General features: G+C 40.6%; 1 protein-coding gene across 2 annotated transcripts in view; it reads right to left on the bottom strand.

Annotated features, from left to right (window-relative positions):
* Window positions 1-181: 181 nt before the first annotated feature.
* FANK1 (fibronectin type III and ankyrin repeat domains 1) overlaps window positions 182-21,318 on the bottom strand; it is a 143,822-nt gene continuing 122,685 nt past the window's right edge. Inside the window, exons 7-11 of one of the 2 annotated variants that reach the window (XM_077126388.1) lie at window positions 4,336-4,501; window positions 1,488-1,631; window positions 680-757; window positions 544-588; window positions 182-436 (exon numbers count right to left, since the gene is read on the bottom strand). In XM_077126388.1, the coding sequence (XP_076982503.1) occupies window positions 371-436; window positions 544-588; window positions 680-757; window positions 1,488-1,631; window positions 4,336-4,501 (499 nt within the window). In that variant the 3' untranslated portion in view covers window positions 182-370. The remainder of the gene's footprint in view (window positions 437-543; window positions 589-679; window positions 758-1,487; window positions 1,632-4,335; window positions 4,502-21,318) is intronic. The other variant, XM_077126389.1, reaches the window with a different exon arrangement.

Below are 21,318 nucleotides of genomic sequence, written 5' to 3'. Positions count from 1 at the left end.
GGGGGGGGGGCGCATGGCAAGAGTGGGAGACCCGTGTGTGGTTGCGTGGTTCTGGTACATAAATATTTTGTTTCACATCTAACTCCAAAAGGCACAAGTGCAAAAAAACATCCTAGATCTTCAGACACATGCACGTGCACACATGCATGCACACACACACACATATATAAACACACCGTGCTTAGGTAAAAAAAAGATGTATTTCAAAGTGGGAACAGTCATATGTTAAAAAAAAAAAGTTACTGTGACTCTTCAGCTAAAAAAAATAATCCAATGTGTAGCCCTCCAAGTTGCAGAATTTCACAGTTCTAGTCCAGTAGCCATGTTTTACTTTGTTTTGCTTGGATTTCGTAGATAAATGGTGCTCTGATCAGCAGGCCGAAGGCTTCTTCAGCATTTGCATTTTTTTCCTTTCTTCTAATAAGGAGACTACATTCTAGACAGACAAAACAAACAGGTGAATGTGAGCCAAGGTTTTGGTAGTTTTTCCCATTTTAAAAATACTACAAAACACGTCTTGAACGGCTGAAAGAACTTCCCCACCTGTCTGTCAAACACTCTGGCCATTTCTAGGACACCTTTGCCGAACTGAAAAAGAAGGGAACAAAAATTATACCTATGCACACACACACTCTCTTTTTCTTATCCCAAAGAAAAGTCTTTGGATAGAGTTATTTACCTCATTTTTTACGCTTGCATCCGCCCCCTTGTCAAGAAGTAACTGAACTAATTCCTCATGGTTATTTAACACAGCCACCTTTAAAAAAAAGAAAAAAAATAGGGTGCTGTGAGCAATACCTTCGGGCCGCCGGCAGCCAGCGCAGGCAGCAGGAGGCCACTGGTCCCCAGGAGGAGCAGCTGGCGCGGCCACCAAGATTAGGGGTGGCCACCAAGCAGAGCAGCTGGCGCTGCCACCCAGGCTAGGCGCGGCCACCGAGGTTATGTGCGGCCACCAGGCAGAGCAGCTGGAGCGACCCCCGGGCAGAGTAGCTGGTGCAGCCACTGGACAGAGCAGCTGGGGTGGCCACCGAGGCTAGGGGTGGTCACCGGGCAGAGCAGCTGGGGCGGCCACCGAGGCTAGGGGCGGCCACTGGGCAGAGCAGCTGGCACAGCCACCGAGCTAGGCGCGCGACGAGCCCCAGGGCCATCGTGAGGCAAGGAATGCGGCCCTGGAGTCGGCTTTGCAGCACATTAAAATGCCTGGGACACATGAGGCCAGCCCGGTGCAGAAAGCGGCCCTTTCTGCTTGAACAGGCTTGTTGTGGTCCCCAGGGTGGGGTCCGTCATCCTTGAAGAAGCGGCTATAACAAGACCTCCGGGACCCGCGAGCGGAGTTCTCCCGCCTTCGGCAACGGACCAGCAGGACGCGTCAGAAAAGAGAGCCCCGGGCCGCTCACCCACTCGGGGCCCAAGGACGCCTAGACAGAAAAGCACCACCCACGCCCGGGTCCCCGCCTGCAGCCAGGCAGCCTGCGCACTCGGCCTACCATCAGCGGCGTCTTCCCGTCTCTGTCCCTCACGTTCACGTCAGCGCCCGCGGCGATGAGGAGGGCAGCGGCCGGCCGGCTCCCGGACAGGGCCGACACGCGCATGAGCGGCGTCCAGCCCGAGCCCGCGTCCGCAGCGTCCACCTGCCGGGCGCAGGCAGAGCGGCTCTCAGTCCCACTGCTGTCCTTAGAGGTCTCCGTGCGACACCGATCTAGGGGACAGGGGTCTGCCCGAATGGCCCCCGCTCCGTGAGCCGGCGTTCTGGGCTGGGTGAGCGGTGATGAGACTGTGCCCACGTCATTCACGCTTACAGACAGCGGGATGCGTGAGAATCGGGGTGGGGGGCCATGGGGCGGGGGCGGCAGTGCTCCCCAACCCCACCTCCATCGACATTCTTTTCAAATGGAAAAAAAAGACAGGCTAGGAAAATTAAGTCACCATAACCACCCTACTCGGCTCCATGTGAACTCCCACCATATTTTCTCTCTTCTCATTCTGCTCACCTATTTTTAAATAAATTTCATTGTGCTTAGTTTGATATATTTTTGTAAGCAGCTTCAAATCCCTTCTGGAACGAGGCAGCAATATACACATGCACCTATGCTCATCAATACTCAACAGTGTTAAGCAGGAGACCCACAGGTAGCAAAAATACAAAGCAACGAGATCTGTTGTCTAATCTGAATACCAATTTGAACCCTTGGCCAACCTAATTCCTTCTCCAAGATATGGTTTGTCCAGTAATCAAATAACCATTTCCAATAACCTGCTCTACTCTACACTGAAATCTCTCAATTGAATGTTTGGAAAGAAATATTTTAGAATTAAAAAAATGCAAATGTTGCCTCCTCTCATTCCAAAGACCTCAACAATCCCTGAAACTAGGTACTGAAGTAAAAATGCACATGTGCCGGTGTGCACACATACACACCCACAAAACTAGTTCTGTTACAGAAGAATTCTTCCCAGATTTTCTGTAGCTTTGGTAAAACATCAGAATGGAATAACAAACAAGGAATTGCCAGTAGCTGGGATATTTCAGGTTATTTGTATGTATGAGATTACCCACCACAAAACTGTCAGGAGCTGCAGCTCTTCCTCCTGCAAATAACAAATAACCTATGGGCAGCAACTCTGTTACATTTAAATAACCATAAAATAATCGCCTAGTATTACATGGTGCTTTACACAGTTTTCAATGCACTTTCACGCACATGTTCTCTTTGGTCCTGAGGGTTAAGCAAAGATAGGTATTTCTATTCCTGTTTTACAAATGATTGAGCCAGATCTCAGAACAGGCAAGGGCCTTTCCTGAGGTCACAAGGCTCATTAAATGTAGAAATTGTTCCCTGTTAAAGTAAGTAAAGCACTGAGTACAAAATCATTCCCAATTCCTTCCCACAGCCAACTGCCAGGAATAAGGAGGGACTTGTTGACTTCTTCTGTCTGCCAATAGACCAGCCACTGAAAAATCCTAGCACACACATCCATGCTTATTTTTCTATCCTCAACAAAATGGCTCCAGTGCCACAGAGAAGGGCAGTCTTTACACCAAATAAAGTGTGTTCATGGCTGAAGCCCAGAGACCCGTCACATCCAGTATTCAAATGTTTATGACAGAGACCTGTCCCATTCTGGACCCTTCTTTTCTTCCTGCAAAGGTCAATCTTCATTTTCAATGAGAGACTTTTACTAGGTCATCATAAGCCAACCGAGGCAGCCATCACTGCTGTGCACAGCAAGTGTGGCTCAGCCCTTCCACTGAGGCACAGGCTAAGCCTTCTGCCCTTTTGTGCAAGTTTCTAAGACAAAAAGGTAATACGAAGGAATTATCTTACTCATTCAGATGTTTTTCCCTTTCAAGAGCACTTGTCTCAACAGTCCAAAAGGAGCAGCAGCCCATCTCACTTCAGAGTTCCCACATCCTAAACTCTGCTGTCCCACAGTCACACTTCAGCAACAAAAATAGAAAAAAACCTACAAACCTCTTCCAGTAGACATGACATTTCTCAATTGAACTTATTTTTCAGGTCATCAGTTTAATTTATCAACATGCTATACCATCTGGTATTCATAATTAGGACAACATTTCGTACATCATTTCTTAGTGCCATGTCTCAAAATTTTAATTTAACTTCTTAGAAGTGCTGAATTAAAGTTTCAAAGTTATCGGCAGTTACCAAAATTGATCTAATTCTATTTACCCATCTTTAAATATCTGTAGAACTTCAAACCATTCCACTTCCATTCGATAAAGCAAATTTTTGGCATGAAGTCAATAGCAGATCAGCATACCTACCTCCAGATAAAGATACTAAGAGCTGAAATGCTCTGTTCTTAATATAGTTCCTTTGCTCTCTGGGATTTTTTGGTAATGAATATAATCTTAAAAGCAAACCAAGAACAAAATAATCTATTTTTAAAGCAACAAGTAGCAGCAGGGTGGGCTGCAGGAGTTCTCACATCTTTGTGGCCCCGTCACCTACGACAGTAGTTGGTACATGGGAGTTGCTCAAGAAAGCTTCATTGACAGATTGAAGAGGCAAGTAGGTGAATGAATGAGGAATGAACACAAACTAGAGGAAGCAGCAGATTCGACCCCACATTCAGCACTGCCTTTTCTTTTCCTACACGAGGTGAAAGTCTATGACAGTTTGAAGCCTCACCATCAAATCCATTCTACAATGCTCTTCTCTTCCAAGGCTTCGGAAGCCTTCTTGTTGGGATGTCAGAAAACTTTGCCCAGGATTTCTAAGTTCACCTAGTCAAAGGTGACTATCCAAGGTCATGTGGAAGACATCTCAGGTTCTTAACGATATGTTTGTGGTTAGTAAGGGAGCTCCGTACCTCACAGCCATCCTTTATCATCCAGTCAATCACGTTGCAGTGTCCTCCGTCTGCAGCCCAGTGTAGAGCTGTGCAGCCTCCCAAGTCTCTAGTCTCCCAGGAGGCACCATGTCTTCGGAGATATTTCACAACATCTAGGTGTCCCGCATAGCACGCAAGCATGAGACTGCAACATACAGAAGAAGAAGCATTTGGCTACAAGTACAGAGGTGCAAAGGAATCTGCCCCATTTGGAAGTCACCAAACTCAGGTCCATTATTTCATCCTACCTGGCTTAATCCAAGAAACCATAATTTGAGAGGAAAAGCCATGAGAATTACTCATATAAAATGCATGTATCCATCAACTGATGAGTGGATAAACAAAATGCGGTTTATCGATAAAATGGACTATTACTCAACAATGAAAAGGAATGAAGGACTGATACATGCTACGACATGGATAAACTTCAAAAACATGATGCTAAATGAAAGAAGCCAGACATAAAAAGCTACATATTTAGACATGAAGTGTCTAGAGTAGGCAAATCTAAAAGACAAAAGTAGATTAGTGGTTGCCAGGAGCTGGGGACAGGGGGCTGGAGCTGGGGAATGGGAAGTGACAATTAATGAGCACAAGCTTTCTTTCAGGGTGATGATAATGTTCTGGAATTAGACAGAGGTGATGTTTGCCTAACTTTGTGGATATATTTAAAAGCATTCTACATTGTACATTTTAAAAGGATAAATTGTATGGTATGTGAATTATATCTCATTAAAAATGGACAATGATGATAACTGAGTATAAACTATGGGATTTTAAAACAACCATGAGCCCATGATGGTACATAAGAAAAGAAGTGAAAAAAGACTCATTTGACATTATTAGAGATAACTATTAAACCAACTCGTTACTCTGAAAATAGCTAATTGCTGGGAAAAGTTTAAACATTTACTTTGACTTTATAGCATGAAATGTAGTTCCTCAACCAGTTAATGAGGGAAAGCTCTACTTTATAGAAAACAACTAGCTAATAAATATGGAAATAATCATGGAATTAGAAAACCACTAATTCTGCAACTCCTACTTTAATAATTGATTCAGGCAGAGATCACTAATGGATGCTAGAATCACTGGGTACAAGGTTACTGGGGAGCAGAATAGTCACATGGGGCTGAATGATCACCCCATAGCTTATTTTCTAATTGCAGTGGAAAAACTGTATCTTTACAGTTTTCCCTGACAGATTTGCTGTCACCACCCTAACAAAAGATCAAGCCTAGCATCACTACTGGAGGGCAGCCTGCCTTACGAGCTTCCTGACGGATGCGATGAGAAGTGTACAACATCAGCTCTGAAGTGGTCGTGCTAACAATGTGAACCTAAATCTAATCAAGCCTTTAGACCTAATTCAAACTTCATAGAAAAGAAAGGGACAGACCAACACGTTAAATGTCCTCCCCAGCTGTGAAACAACTAGACAAATCCAGAACACAGCATTATATGACATGGTTGGCCTGGTCTCCTCAAAAACTTATGAGATACCAAAAAAGGATTAGGGGACTAGTCTAGGATAAAAGAGACTAAAAAGATCAACTTGGCAATGTAAACAGGTACTGGAAATCTCTTCCCAGAGTTTCAGCCAAAGGAAGGACAATTCTTGTGTGTTCAGAACTCTGGAAGAAGGTATAGACTGGAGAAGGATCCCATAAATGCTAAATCAAAGAAAGAAAAAATTATCAGGACTGAAACTTCCATCCCAGACCAGCTGGTCCTCTCCCCCCACCCCACCCCCACTCCGTCCCAGGGAGCTCAGGAAATTCACAAAGGCAGCAGCAGGAATCCCTTCACCAGGGACACAGACTACAGGATTTCTCACAGCAGTAAGACAGATCCCCACCTATACCCAGTCACAGGGACCCAAGCCTACAGTGGCCCTGGGCAAGACTTAAACCACGGGGAAGAGTGGAATACAAAAAGGCAGCAAAGGGGAATTTCCAGAATGGAAGATCAGTGAGGGAACTGCAAAATGTTCCTTAAAAGCAGCAAATAACCAGGCAGAGACTACCCAAATCAACTGTCTGGGGGCTCCAGGGACAGTGGAGGACATTTCAAGGCCCAGGTCAATGCAGGACAAAGAGTCTGAGAAAGTACGGACAGAGACCGTGTTTCCAGCCCTGGGTCCTGGTCCCATCTCCCAACTTTACGGAAAACAGCATTGGGAGGCCCAATCCTTACATGGGGGACAGTTGCAGACTGGGGCAACTGGAGGAGTCCTCTGCCACATCTAAAGAAGGGGACACAGACCCAAACTAAGCCAGATTCTAGCTGGCGAAGTGAGGGTGCAGGAACCCCACAGGTTGAGCCCCAACTAATCAAAGGCCACCTGGGCTCCAGAAGGTAAACAGCTTCAGAGGACGAGTAAGTCACCAAACGGCACCATTGGCTGGACAGGCTGGACTGGCTGGAAAGTGCAGGGGAACTGCAGGGCTTTTCAGAGCCTCCCCAGACTCCTATCCCACCCAATGGAGCCAGTCTACAACCCTGCACAGGTACCCAGCCCTGTTTTGGCTGAGAATTACAGAGGACCAACTGTCAAAGCAGTGCCCTAATACAAGGCCAGACAACAACAAAACCCTAGACAGGAGAGAGAAATCAACCGTCAGAATAAGCCTATCCAAATAAGATAATCAAATGACCAAATATCAGCAAAAAAATCTCACAGCATCCCAAAATTCAAGAAGAAATAACCCAGTCAAAGCAACAGATCAAAAAGTTGAAGGGGATACAGAATCTGGACAAACTAATCAAAGATGTTTAAAGAAATCTGAATATTGAATTAATAAATTTAAAAGACTGACATCGTACAAAGAACTTTCTCTGATCATAATGGAATGAAGCTGGAAATCAACAACAGAGTACTGGAAAATACACAAACATATGGAGGTTAAACAACATACTCTTAAACAATCAGTGGATCAAAGAAGAAATTGTAAGAGAAATCAATAAATATCTCAAGATGTATGAAACAAGAACACAACATTTCAAAATTTATGGGATGCAGTGAAAGAATTGTTGAAAGGGAAATTTAGGACCCTAAATGCCAACATTAAAAAGGAGGAAAGAGCTAAAATCAATTAACTGAACTGGAGTTCTAACTGAACTGGAGAAGCTGGAGAAAGAACAGCAAACTAATCCCAAAGCAAGCAGGAGGAAAGAAATAGCAAAGATTAAGGCAGAAATTAATGAAATGGAGAATAAAAAAAAGAGAGAGGATCAATAATACTAAAAGTCGGTTCTTTGAGAAGATCAATAAAATTGACAAACCCTTAGCTTGACTGACAAAAACAAAATGAGAGGCTGCAAATAAATAAAATCAGACACAAGGGGGAGGAATTACTATGAACCCCTCCCCAAATTAAAAAAATTGTAAGTGGTTACTATGAACACCTGTATGTCAACAAGCCAGACAACTTAGATGAACTGCACAACTTCCTACAAACACACAAACAACCTACACTTACTCAAGAAGAAATAGAAGACCTCAAACAAATCACAAGTAAAGAGATCAAATCAGTCATCAAAAACTTAGAGAGAAAAGCCCTGGACCAGATGGCTTCACAGGAGAGTTCTACCAAGCATTCTGAGAAGAATTTATACCATTCCTGCTCAAGTTCTTCCAAAAATTTGAGGAAGATGGAACACTACACAACTCATTCCATGAAGCTGACATTACCCTAACACTAAAACCGGATAAACATACAAGAAAAGAAAACTGCAGACCAATCTCTCTACTGAGTATAGATGCAAAAATCCTCAACAAAATACTTGGAAGAATCCAACAGCATAGTAAAAGAATTACATACCAAAATTAAGTGGATTTTATTCCAGGTGTGCAAGGGTGGTTCAATATAAGAAAATCAATTAATGTAATACATCATTCACATTAACAAATTAAAAGGGAAAAACCACATGATCATCTCAATTGATGCAGAAAAGGCATTTGACAAAATTCAGAATGCTTTCATGATAAAATGCTTCAAAAGGTAGGAATCGAAGGGAACTTCCTCAACATGATAAAGGGCATATGTGAAAAAACCATAGCTAACATCATCTTTGATAGTGAGAGACTAAAATCTTTCCCTCTAAGATCAGGAACAAGACAAGATGCCCACTGTCACCACTGCTATTCAACATTGTGCTAGAAGTTCTAGCTAGAGCAATTAGACAAGAAAAATAATAAAAAGCATCCATATTAGAAAGGAGAATTAAAACTGTTGCTGTTTGCAGAAGACATGATCCTATAAGTCAGAAAATCCAGAAAAAAATGACAGCAAAACTATTTGAGATAATAAGCAAATTCAGCAAAGAGACATGATACAAGATCAACATGCAAAATCAATGCTGTTTCTATACACTAGTGATAAGCTATCCAAAGTGGTAATCAAGCAAATTTCACTTATAATAGGACCTAAAAGAATCAAATATCAAGGAATAAACTTGAAGGTGTAAAGACTTGTAAACAGAAAACTACGAAATGTTGCTAAAAGAAATAAAAGAAGACCTGAATAAATGGAAAGACATTCTGTATTCATGGATTGGAAGACTAAATGCTGTTAAGATGTCAATTCCACCCAAATTGATCTACAGATCCAATACAATACCAATCAAAATTCCAACAGACTACTTTGAAGAAATGGAGAAGCTAATTATCAATTTTATTTGGAAGGGCAACAGGCTTTGAATAGGCAAAAACATTTTTAAAAAGAATGAAGTGGAAGGTATCATGCTTCCTGACTTTAAAGTATATTATAAAGCCAAATGGTCAAAATAGAATGGTATTGGTATGAAACTAAACATCTCAATCTATGGAATCGAATTGAGAGCGAAGAAGTAGATCCTCACATCTATGGTCAATAAAATTTTTTTTTTGTATGCTGTATGGCAGGAATCACATTTCACTCCTTTTTCCATCTGAGTATCCCATTACTACAGCACTGTTTGCTGAATTTTGTCTTTTGTTTTGTTTTTTCTTTCCTTGCTTGTTTTGTTTTGGTTTTTGGAAAGTTCAAGGGCTAGGAATGGAACCTAGGTCTCTCACATAGCAGGCAACAATTCTACCACTGAACAACCCTGCACCCCATCAAATCATTTTTAATAAGGTTCACAAGCCCACTCAGCTGGGACAGAACAGTCTTTTCAATAAATGGTGTTGGGAAAACTGGATATCCATAACCAAAAGAATGAAAAAAATTTAACTCAAAATGAATCAAAAATCTAAATATAGGAATCATTACCATAGAACTCCTAGAAGAATATGTAGGGAAACATTCTCAAGATCTAGTGATCGGCAGTAGTTTCTTAGACTTTATGCCCAAAGCACAATCAATTAAAAATAAATAAATAAATAAATGGGAAATCTCCAAAATTGAATACTTTAATGGTTCAAGGGGCTTTGTCAAAAGGGTAGAAAGGCAACCAACTCAAAGGGAGAAAATATTTGGAAACTACATATCTAATAAGAGTTTGATATACAGTATATATAAAGAAATCCTATAACTTGACAAAAAAAAGGACAAACATCCCAGTTTTAAAAATGGGCAAAAGATATGAATAGGCATTTCTCCAAAGAGGAAATACAGATGGCTGAGAGACACAAGAAAAGATGCTCAGTGTTACTAGCTATTAGGGTAATGCAAATCAAAACCACAATGAAGTAGGGACTTGAGGCCAAGATGGTGGCTTAGTAAGGTGCGAGATTTAGTTCTTCCCCCAGAACAACTACTAAATAACCAGGAACAGTACTGAACAGCTCCTGGGGCCACATCAGTGACCGGACCCACAGTGTACCCCAGTCTGAACCAGCTGGACCGACTGCGAGCCCCCCCAGAACGGTGAGTTCCCCAAGCCACGGCGGCCTGTGTTCCTCCCCTATAGGCTGCTTCCCAGAGGGGAAAGGAAAGGGAGTTTAGCAGCAGCAGGGGCTGAGTGCAACCAAATGCCAATTGTGGCATTAATCAACAAATTCTGACAACTAAAAATAGTCCCCCATCTCAGGTGAACCTGGTCAAAGTAGAGGTCACTCATTTCTGCTCCGTCGCCAAGGGGCAGGGCTGATGGAAAAAGAAACAGAGGTTTTTGTGGCTGTGTTTCTACAAAGGCTTGACTGCCCTTGGATACAGTAGCAGGACTTCTCAGGCTCAACTGCCCCAGGCACAGGCAGAAACAAGCTTGTTTGAGGCTTGTCTGGAGCCTGTGCCTTCCCCAGAGGAGGGGTGAGGCCCAACTCAGGTGGAATCCCTCCCAGAAGGAATTCAGACACCAGGGCTTGGTAATTTGAAGCAATTAAAACCAGCCTACAACCTCTCCTCTGTCTCCACCATGCCTCCAGCAGGGAGAGTCTGCCAAAGTTAAAGGCACTGCATCATCTTATGGTGGTGGGACCTGCAGGCAGAAGAGCACCACATACTGGGTAGGATAAGAAAAACAGAGTCCAGAGACTTCACAGGAAAGTCTTTCAACCTGCTGGGTCTCACCCTCAGGGAAAACCAATGCAGATGACTCTTTCCTCCTGAAAGGAGGCCAGTTTGGTCTGGGAAAAAGCAGCTGGGGTCTATAATACCTAAGTAGACCCTCCTAAGGGTGGGGGGTAAAAGGAACCATACAGACAGAGCAAGAAACAAGAAAACAAGAACTGAAAATTTCTCCTCTGTTAAACAAAACCTAAGCTAGAGGTCCAGAAAAAGCTGAACTGAATGTCAAAGAACAGACAGACAACAAATTCATCCAGCAAGAAAACCCGAGGTAAAAGAAGTGAAAACAATCTCCAGAATAAACTAATTAAGGTAATTAAATGCCTAGACACCAGCAAAAAATAACAAATCACACTAAGAAAATTGAAGATATGGCCCAGTCAAAGGAACAAACCAACAATTCAAATGAGATACAGGAGCTGGAACAATTAATTCAGAATATACGAACAGACATGGAAAACCTCATCAAATTTCAAATTAATGAATTGAGGGAGGATATAAAGAAGGCAAGGAATAAACAAAAAGAAGAAATCAAAAGTCTGAAAAAACAAATCACAGAACTTATGGGATGAAAGGCACAGTAGAAGAGATGAAAAAAACAATGAAAACCTACAATGGTAGATTTCAAGAGTCAGAAGATAGGATTAGTGAACTGGAGGATGGAACATCTGAAATCTGACAAGAAAAAGAAAATATAGGGAAAAAATGGAAAAATATGAGCAGGGACTCAGGGAATTGAATGACAATATGAAGTACATGAAATACATGTTGTGGGTGTCCCAGAAGGAGAAAAGAAGGGAAAAGGAGGAGAAAAACTAATGGAGGAAATTATCACTGAAAATTTCCCAACTCTTAGGAAAGACTTAAAATTATAGATCCAAGAAGTGCAGCATATCTCAAACAGAATAGATCCAAATAGACATACTCCAAGACACTTACTAATCAGAATGTCAGAGGGCAAAGAGAAAGAGAGGATCTTGAAAGCAGCAAGAGAAAAGCAATCCATCATGTACAAGGGAAGCCCAATAAGACTATGTGTAGATTTCTCAGCAGAAATCATGGAGGCAAGAAGACGGTGGGATTATATATTTAAATTGCTAAAAGAGAAAAACTGCCAACCAAGAATTCTATATCCAGCAAAACTGTCCTTCAAAAATGAGGGAGAAATTAAAACATTTTCAGACAAAAAATCACTGAGAGAATTTGTGACCAAGAGACCAGCTCTGCAAGAAATATTAAAGGGAGCACTAGAGACAGATACAAAAAGATAGAAGAGAGAGGTGTGGAGAAGAGTGTAGAAATGAAGACTATGAGTAAAGACAAAAAAAAGGAAAATGAGATATGACATATAAAATCCAAAAGGCAAAATGGTAGAAGAAAGTATTACCCATATAGTAATAACACTAAATGTCAATGGATTAAACTCTCCAATCCAAAGACATAGACTGGCAGAGTGGATTGAAAAACAGGACCTATCTATATGCTGTCTACAGGAAACACATCTTAGACAAGGATAAACATAGGTTGAAAGTGAAAGGTGGGAAAAGATATTTCATGCAAATAACAATCAGAAAACAGTAGAAGGAGCTATACTAATATCCAACAAATTAGACTTCAAATGTAAAACAGTTAAAAGAGACAAAGAAGGATACTATGTACTAATAAAAGGAACAATTCAGCAAGAAGACATAACAATCATAAATATTTATGCACCGAACCAGAATGCTCCAAAATACATGTAGCAAACACTGAAAACACTGAAAAGAGAAATTGACACATCTACCTTAATAGTTGGAGACTTCAATTCACCATGCTCATCAATGGACAGAGGATCAATAAAGAAACAGAGAATTTGAATAATACAATAAATGAACTTGACTTAACAGACATTTATAGAACATTATACCCCACAACAGCAGGACATACATTTTTCTCAAGTGCTCATGGATCATTCTCAAGGATAGACCATATGCTGGGTCACAAAGCAACTCTTAATATTTAAAAAGATTGAAATCATACAAAACACTTTCTCAGATCATAAAGGAATGAAGTTGGAAATCAATAATAGGCAGAGTGCCAGAAAATTCACAAATATGGGGAGGCTCAACACCACACTCTTAAACAACCAGTGGGTCAAGGAAGAAATTACAAGAGAAATCAGTAAATATCTCAAGGCGAATGAAAATGAAAACACAACATATCAAAACTTATGGGACGCAGCAAAGGCAGTGCTAAGAGGGAAATTGTTGCCCTAAATGCCTATATCAAAAAAGAAGAAAGGGCAAAAATTGAGAAATTAATTGTCCACTTGGAAGAAGTAGAGAAAGAACAGCAAACTAACCCCAAAGCAAGCAAAAGGAAAGAAATAATGGTGATTAGAGCAGAAATAAATGAAATTGAGAACATGAAAACAATTGAGAAAATCAACAAAACCAGAAGCTGGTTTTATGAGAAAATCAATAAGATTGATGGACCCTTAGCAAGATTGACAAAAAGAAGAAGAGAGAGGATGCAAATAAATGAAATCAGAAATGGAAGAGGACACATAACCGCTGACCCCACAGAAATAAAAGAAGTAATGACAGGATACTATGAACAACTTTATGCTAATAAATACAACAATGTAGATGAAATGGACAACTTTCTAGAAAGGCATGAACAACCAACTCTGACTCAAGAAGAAATAGACGACCTCAACAAACAAATCACAAGTAAAAAATTGAATCAGTCATTAAGAAACTCCCCAAAAAGAAAAGTCCAGGACCAGATGGCTTCACATGTGAATTCCACCAAACATTCCAGAAAGAATTAGTACCAATCCTGCTCAAATTCTTCAAAAAAATTGAAGGGGAGGGAAAGCTACCTAACTCATTCTATGAAGCCAACATCACCCACATACCAAAGCCAGACAAAGATATTACAAAAAAAGAAAACTACAGACCAATCTCTATAATGAATATAGATGCAAAAATCCTCCACAAAATTCTAGCAAATCGAATCCAGCAACACATTAAAAGAATTATACATCATGACCAAGTAGGATTCATCCCGGGTATGCAAGGATGGTTCAACATAAGAAAATCAATTAATGTAATACACCATACCAACAAATCAAAGCAGAAAAATCACATGATCATCTTGATTGATACAGAAAAGGCATTTGACAAAATTCAACATCCTTTCCTGTTGAAAAAACTTCAAAGGATAGAAATAGAACGGAACTTCCTCAAAATGATAAAGGGAATATATGAAAAACCCACAGCTAACATCATCCTCAATGGGGAAAAACTGAAAACTTTCCCCCTGAGATCAGGAACAAAACAAGGATGTCCACTATCACCACTATTATTCAACACTGTGTTGGAAGTTCTAGCCAGAGCAATTAGACAAGAAAAAGAAATGTAAGGCATCAAAATTGGAAAGGAAGAAGTAAAACTCTTACTGTTTGCAGATAATATGTCAAAACCCTGAAAAATCCACAGCAAAACTACTGGGGCTAATAAATGAGTACAGCAATGTGGCAGGTTACAAGATCAACATTCAAAAATCTGTAGTGTTTCTATACACTAGTAATGGACAATCTGAGGGTGAAATCAAGAAAAGAATTCCATTTACAAATGCAACCAAAAGAATAAAATATGTAGGAATAAATTTAAGTAAAGAGACAAAAGACCTATACAAAGAAAATTCCAAGAAATTGTTAAAAAGAAATCACAGAAGACCTAAATAGATGGAAGGGCATACCGTACTCATAGATTGGAAGACTAATTATAGTTAAGATGTCAATTCTACGTAAACTGATTTACAAATTCAATGCAATACCAATTAAAATCCCAAAAAGTTACTTTTCAGAAATAGAAAAACCAACAAGCAAATTTATCTGGAAGGGCAGGGTGCCCCGAAGAGCTAAAAGTATCCTGAGAAAAAAAAATGAATTTGGAGGCCTCATGCTACCTGACTTTAAGGCATATTATGAAGCTACAGTGATCAAAACAGCATGGTACTGGCATAAAGATAGATATACTGACCAATGGAATCAAATAGAGTATTCAGATATAGACCCTCTCATCTATGGACAATTGATCTTTGATAAGGCAGTCAAGCCAACTCACCTGGGACAGAACAGTCTCTTCAATAAATGGTGCCTAGAGAACTAGATATCCATATGCAAAAGAACGAAAGAGGACCCATATCTCACACCCTATACAAAAATTAACTCAAAATGGATCAAAGACCTAAACATTAGATCTAAGACCATAAAACTGTTAGAAGAAAATGTAGGGAAATATCTTATAAATCTTATACTTGGAGGTGGTTTTCTAGACCTTACACCCAACAAGAGCATTGAAGAAAGAAAGAAAGAAATGGGAACTCCTCAAAATTGAACACTTTTGTGCATCAGAGAATTTCACCAAGAAAGTAAAAAGACAGCCTACACAATGGGAGACAATATCTGGAAACAACATATCAGATAAAGGTCTAGTATCCAGAATTTATAAAGAGATTGTTCAACTCAACAACAAAAAGACAGCCAACCCAATTACAAAATGGGCAAAAGACTCGAACAGACACTTGTCAGAAGAGGAAATAAAAATGACCAAAAGGCACATGAAGAGATGCTCAACTTCCCTGGGTATTAGAGAAATGCAAATCAAAACCACAATGCGGGGGGGGGGGGGGGGGCCAAGATGGCGGCTTAGTAATGTGCGTGCGTTTTTTAGTTCATCCTCCAGAGCAACTACTAAATAACCAGAAATAGTACAGAACAGCTCCCGGAGCCACGACAGTGACCAGACACACAGCGTACCCCAGTCTGGACCAGCTGGACCGGCTGCGAGTCTCCGGAACAGCACATATCCTGGCTGGGAGACACCTGATCTGCAATTTTGAATCATTCCCATGGTAGGTGCTCAATAAATAGTCCAGCAGCCTTATCAACCTTTTTACTTTGAAGAACCAGCAATATTTTCTGGCAATGTTTCCCAACCCATGCTCCATAGAATGTGTTCTAACAGATATTAATTAGTATTTATGAAGAGAGAGGGAAATACTGGGGATAAAGTTAAACAGATTTCTTTATTGGCAGGATTTCTTAGAACCTGTACTATGCTCAAGTATGTGGTGAGTCTCCAAGATGCAGCTAATACTCAGTATTTCTCAAATTCTCTTAACCATAGGTATTTTTTCAAAACAAGACTAACATTTAGAAGGACTCTGGAATATTGGCACAGGGCTAAACACTGGCTGGTCTCTCCAAGCTCTTCTAGTCTGCAGCAGATACACCCTGGGGTCTGTCTACACTGGCACTTCTGTCAATCCCCTGTATCTGATCTGAAAACACATTCCTTCATCTCTAGAAAATGTGAGGTGTGAGGGGGTCACAGAAGGTAGAAATAGTCAGAAATGACAGTATAATCTCTTTTAATTTGTATCATAAATCCAGAACTAATATGTCATTTGAGGAATATCCAAACCAAGATTTTCCTTATAATCCAAAATGAAGACATTAACACATGTGGACAACTATTATTTCATGGCCGAGGCTGACTAGGGAAAATAGTCTCAGAAAGTAGACCAGCTTTTAGTCATGAGATTATACTACATTATGTGACAATTAATAAGTCAATGGACCTTAAAATGTTTGAATTGCGAAAGATCTTGGAGGCTATTTTGTCCATTTCTCTGTTTTACAGATGAAGAAACCAAGGTCTGAGAGTTTAAGTGACTTGTCTAAGGTCACTAGTTTAGTCCAAAGCTCTTTAAATCCCATAGACTGTAGTTATCTCTGTGAATACAATTTGCTGTACTACCACCCCTCCTTCCATCCCTCTGTATGTCCTCTGAGGCAGCTCACCTGGCAGAAGGAGTGCCACATGCCAGAAAGGAGCTAACCTGGTCTGATGGTGAGGAGGAGAGACAGGAGCTGAAGAAATTGCTAAACACACTGTGCCAGTTTGAAAGTATGTACCTCAGAAAAGCCATGTTTTAAGCCTGATCCAATCTTGTGGGAACAGCCATATTAACTTTTGATTAGATGGAGATGTGACTCCACCCATTCCAGGTGGGTCTTGATTAGTTGACTGGAATCCTTTAACAGAAGAAACATTTTGTAGAGTCAGAAATGACAGAAGCCTCAGAGCTGACAGAAATTTCACAGCTGAGCTGATACAGATATGGACATGTGGAGAAGAGACCCAGAATTTGGAGATGCTTGGAGGCCAGCAGACATTGCCATGACATGTTAAGCAAACCAGAACCTGGAGAGAGCCAAGGGAAGCCAAGAGATGAAAGCCAGCCCTGGAGAAGCAAAATGAGGAACCCACACATGGACAGAGACTGACAGCAATGAATCCCATGAGGAAGGGACCAGCAGATGCCAGCCACATGACTTTCCAGCTGACAAAGGTGTTCCTGACCTATTGGCCTTCCTTGAGTGAAGGTAACATTTGTTGGTGCCTTAATTTGGACACTTTCACTTCTTAGAACTGAAAGTTGTAACTTATTAAATGCCCCTTTTAAAAAGTCAAAAAAAAAAAAAAAAACCACAATGAGATATCATCTCACTCCCACCAGAATGGACATTAACAACAAAACAGAAAATGACAAGTGCTGGAGAGGATGTGGAGAAAGAGGCACACTTTTCCACTATTGGTGGGAATGTCAAATGGTACAACCACTGTGGAAGGCAGTTTTTCCTCAAAAAGCTAAACATAGAACTGCCATATGACCCAGCAATACCATTGCTAGGTATCTACTCAGAGGACATGAGGGCAAAGACACAAACGAACATTTGCACATCAATGTTTATAGCAGCATTATTTACAATTGCAAAGAGATGGAAACAGTCAAAATGTCCATCAACAGACGAGTGGCTAAACAAACTGTGGTATATACATATGATGAAATATTATGCAGCTGTAAGACAGAATAAAGTTATGAAGTATATAACAACATGGGTGGACCTTAAGGACATTATGCTGAGTGAGATTAGCCTGAAACAAAAGGACAAATACTGTATGATCTCACTGATATGAATTGACATTAGTGAATAAACTTGGAGAATTTCGTTGGTAACAGAGACCATCAGGAGATAGAAATAGGGTAAGATATTGGGTAATTGGAGCTGAAGGGATACAGATTGTGCAACAGGACTGGATACAAAAACTCAGAAATGGACAGCACAATACTACCTAACTGTAATACAATTATGTTAAAACACTGAATGAAACTGAATGTGAGAATGATAGAGGGAGGAGGGCTGGGGCACAAATGAAATCAGAAAGAAAGATAGACTATAAAGATTGAGATGGTATAATCTAGGAATGCCTAGAGTATATAATGATAGTGACTAAATGTACAAATTTTAAAAATGTTTTTGCATAAGGAAGAAGAAAGGAATGTCATTACTGCAGGGTGCTGAAAATAGATGGTAATTAATATTTTAAAATTTCAACTTATGTGTAAGACTAAACCAAAAAATGTTTATTTCATACAAAATTTATATTTTGACTAGTGCATTTCCTAATATAACTTATGTAGACAGCTATATGAACATCATAAGTACATGTATATGAGCACCATAAGTACATGGAACCTTGAGTAGGACATGAGATTTTGTTGATTTGTCCAGAGTGATGCCCCAATAAATCCCAGAGTGATTTGAACAGTGAATAAAAAAGTATTTGCAAAGACTCCTTCGGGGAATGGTGAAAACAGGGGAAAATTCAACTTTCCCAAGTTGAATTCTTGATATTCTCACAAGCAGTGTGGACAACAAAAGCTATAGGCTGAGCCCCCAGTCTTGGAGTTTGTTCATATGAAACTTAACCCCACAAAGGATAGGTCAAGCCTACTTAAAATTAGGCCTAAAAGTCACCCCCCAAGAGAACCTCTTTTGTTGCTCAAATGTGGCCTCTCTCTCCAGCCAACACAACAAGCAAACTCATCACCCTCCCCCTGTCTATGTGGGACATGACTCCCAGGGGTGTGGATCTTCTTGGCAACGTGGGACAGAAATCCTAGAATAAGCTGAGACTCAGCATCAAGGGATTGAGAAAAACCCTAGAATGAGCTGAAATTCAACATCAAGGGATTGAGAAAACCTTCTGGACCAAAAGGGGGAAGAGTGAAATGAGACAAAGTATCAATGGCTGAGAGATTCCAGAGTTGAGAGCTTATCCTGGAGGTTTTTCTTACGCATTAAGTAGGTATCACCTTGTTATTCGAGATGTAATGGAGAGGCTGGAGGGAACTGCCTGAAAATGTAGAGCTGTGTTCCAGTAGCCATGTTTCTTGAAGATGATTGTATAATGATAGAGCTTCCACAGTGTGACTGTGTGATTGTGAAAACCTTGTGTCTGATGCTCTGTTTATCTACCTTGTCAACAGACGAGTAGAACATTTGGAATAAAAATAAATAATAGGGGGAACAAATGTTAAAATAAATTTAGTTTGAAATGCTAGTGATCAATACTTTATGATTTCACTGTGTGAACTAATTATAATATGTAAACTCATAGAGATAAAATAGAGAATATAAGTTAGCAGGATATAATAAGGCTAAGAATGGGGAACAGTTGCTTAATATGTGCAGAATGTTTAACTAGGGTGAATTTTAGTGTTTAGAAATGGATAGAGGTGATGGTAACACATTATTGTGAGAATAATTAACAGTGCTGAATGGCATGTGAGTGTGGTGGAAAGGGAAAGTTTAGTCATGGCAGTCACCAGAAGGAAAGTTAGAGGTTAAAACATGAGAATTCATAACACAGTAAATCTTCTGAATCTAATCACAGTGTCCATGATTAATTGTATAAATATTTTTTAGTTTTTTCATGAACTAGATCAGGTGTACAACACTATTATAAGGAGTTAATAATAGAGGGGTATATGGGGGGAAATGCACCTATTGAAAATTTTGGACTACAGTCAACAGTAACATTTTAATACTCTTTCATTAACAGTCACCAATGGACCACACCTACACTTTTGGTCAATAATATGGGGGGGAAAGGAGTATGGGAATATTAGGGTTTTCTTTTCTTTTTTTTTTTTTACTTCTTTTCTGGAGTAATGAAAATGTTCTAAATTTGATCTCATAGGGCTGTATGCACAACCATGTGGTGAACCTGTGAGCCAGTGATTGTATTCAAGAAAACTGCATTAAAAAGAGAGGGCGCAAGAACAGAGATGAAACCTGTGAGCCTGGAGTGGATCATGGTCTCCCTGTGCCCCCAAATAACCCTATGCAGGCCCTGCATGGGTGCTGGGGTATTAGGGAAGTAGTGTGAGTTCTCTTTGGTGTGATGATGACATTGTGCTTATACGGGTAAGTGCCCTTGTTTGTAGGAGAAACCTGCTGAAGTATGTAGGAGTGAAGGGTTATGATGCCACTGATGCAGTTTGAGACAGCTCAGCAAAAACAATTTTTTAAGCAAATAAAAATATAAGCAGAGAGATAAAGCAAATATGGCAAAATTTCAACAATTGTATTCTTTTAACTCCTCTAAATGTTAAGCTTTTAAAAATAAAGAGTTGGGGCAGGGGGCAGGATGGTCTTCCCAATAGGGCAACTCTGCAGTCTTTCCCTGAGCAATGAAGAGCACATTCCCTGCGGGAATGGGACCTGACACGCATCCCTGCGTCGTCAGCTGCCCTTCCTTTCTTGGAGACTCCCCGAGGAGAGCACGCCTCCCCAGGCACATTCCTTTGCCTATCCAGGGTTTAGGGTGTGCAGACTTTTCCCCAAGCACTCCAGGGTCTTCAGTAGGACTTTTTTGCTAAGGGAAGAAAATTTCATTTGCAATATTATATTCAACTGGAACCCTAGCTACTTGGATATTTTAAAATAATGCTTCTTTTCTAATGATGTGACACACATTACCTATAAAAACACACACTCACACATCAGAGCCACCCATAACGTTCCCTCCAGAGGAAACCAGTCCTAACATTCTGTTAATTCGTTTCTGAAGCACAAGACGGGGCTATCTGATAACTGGCCATAGGAGCTCTCTATTGCCCAGCAATGAGCCTGCTGGGACCAGGATCTGCTCCTCGCAGCGGGAGGGACCATCTCTGAACTTAATTTCCCTCTGGGCAGAGGGCAGTGAGCATCTGCAGCGCATACTTCCAAACTCAAACTCCTGGGCTCCCGTGTTCACCCCGCTCCTGGGGCATACCCTTACAGGGCACCCAGCTTTGGATGCCAAAGCTGCCACCTGCTCACCTTCTGCTCTTCAGTCCCGACTCCCACTCACTCTCCTGAACCTTTTACACAAAGTCTCCAGTTCCTGCACCCTTACCGACACTATTAGCATTTTTAAATTACTAATTTGATAGATGGAAATGATTTAATATCTTTATTACCAGCAAGACTTCACATTTTTCATATAAGTTGAATTTATTCTGCTGTGAATTGTCTCTTTATGTATACTGCTGTATTTCCTACTGGGTGTAGAGTTTGAGAGTG

This window comes from Tamandua tetradactyla, chromosome 13 (assembly GCF_023851605.1).
Source record: "Tamandua tetradactyla isolate mTamTet1 chromosome 13, mTamTet1.pri, whole genome shotgun sequence".
Lineage (NCBI taxonomy): Eukaryota > Metazoa > Chordata > Mammalia > Pilosa > Myrmecophagidae > Tamandua > Tamandua tetradactyla.
This window is presented reverse-complemented; position numbering and strand designations above follow the sequence as displayed.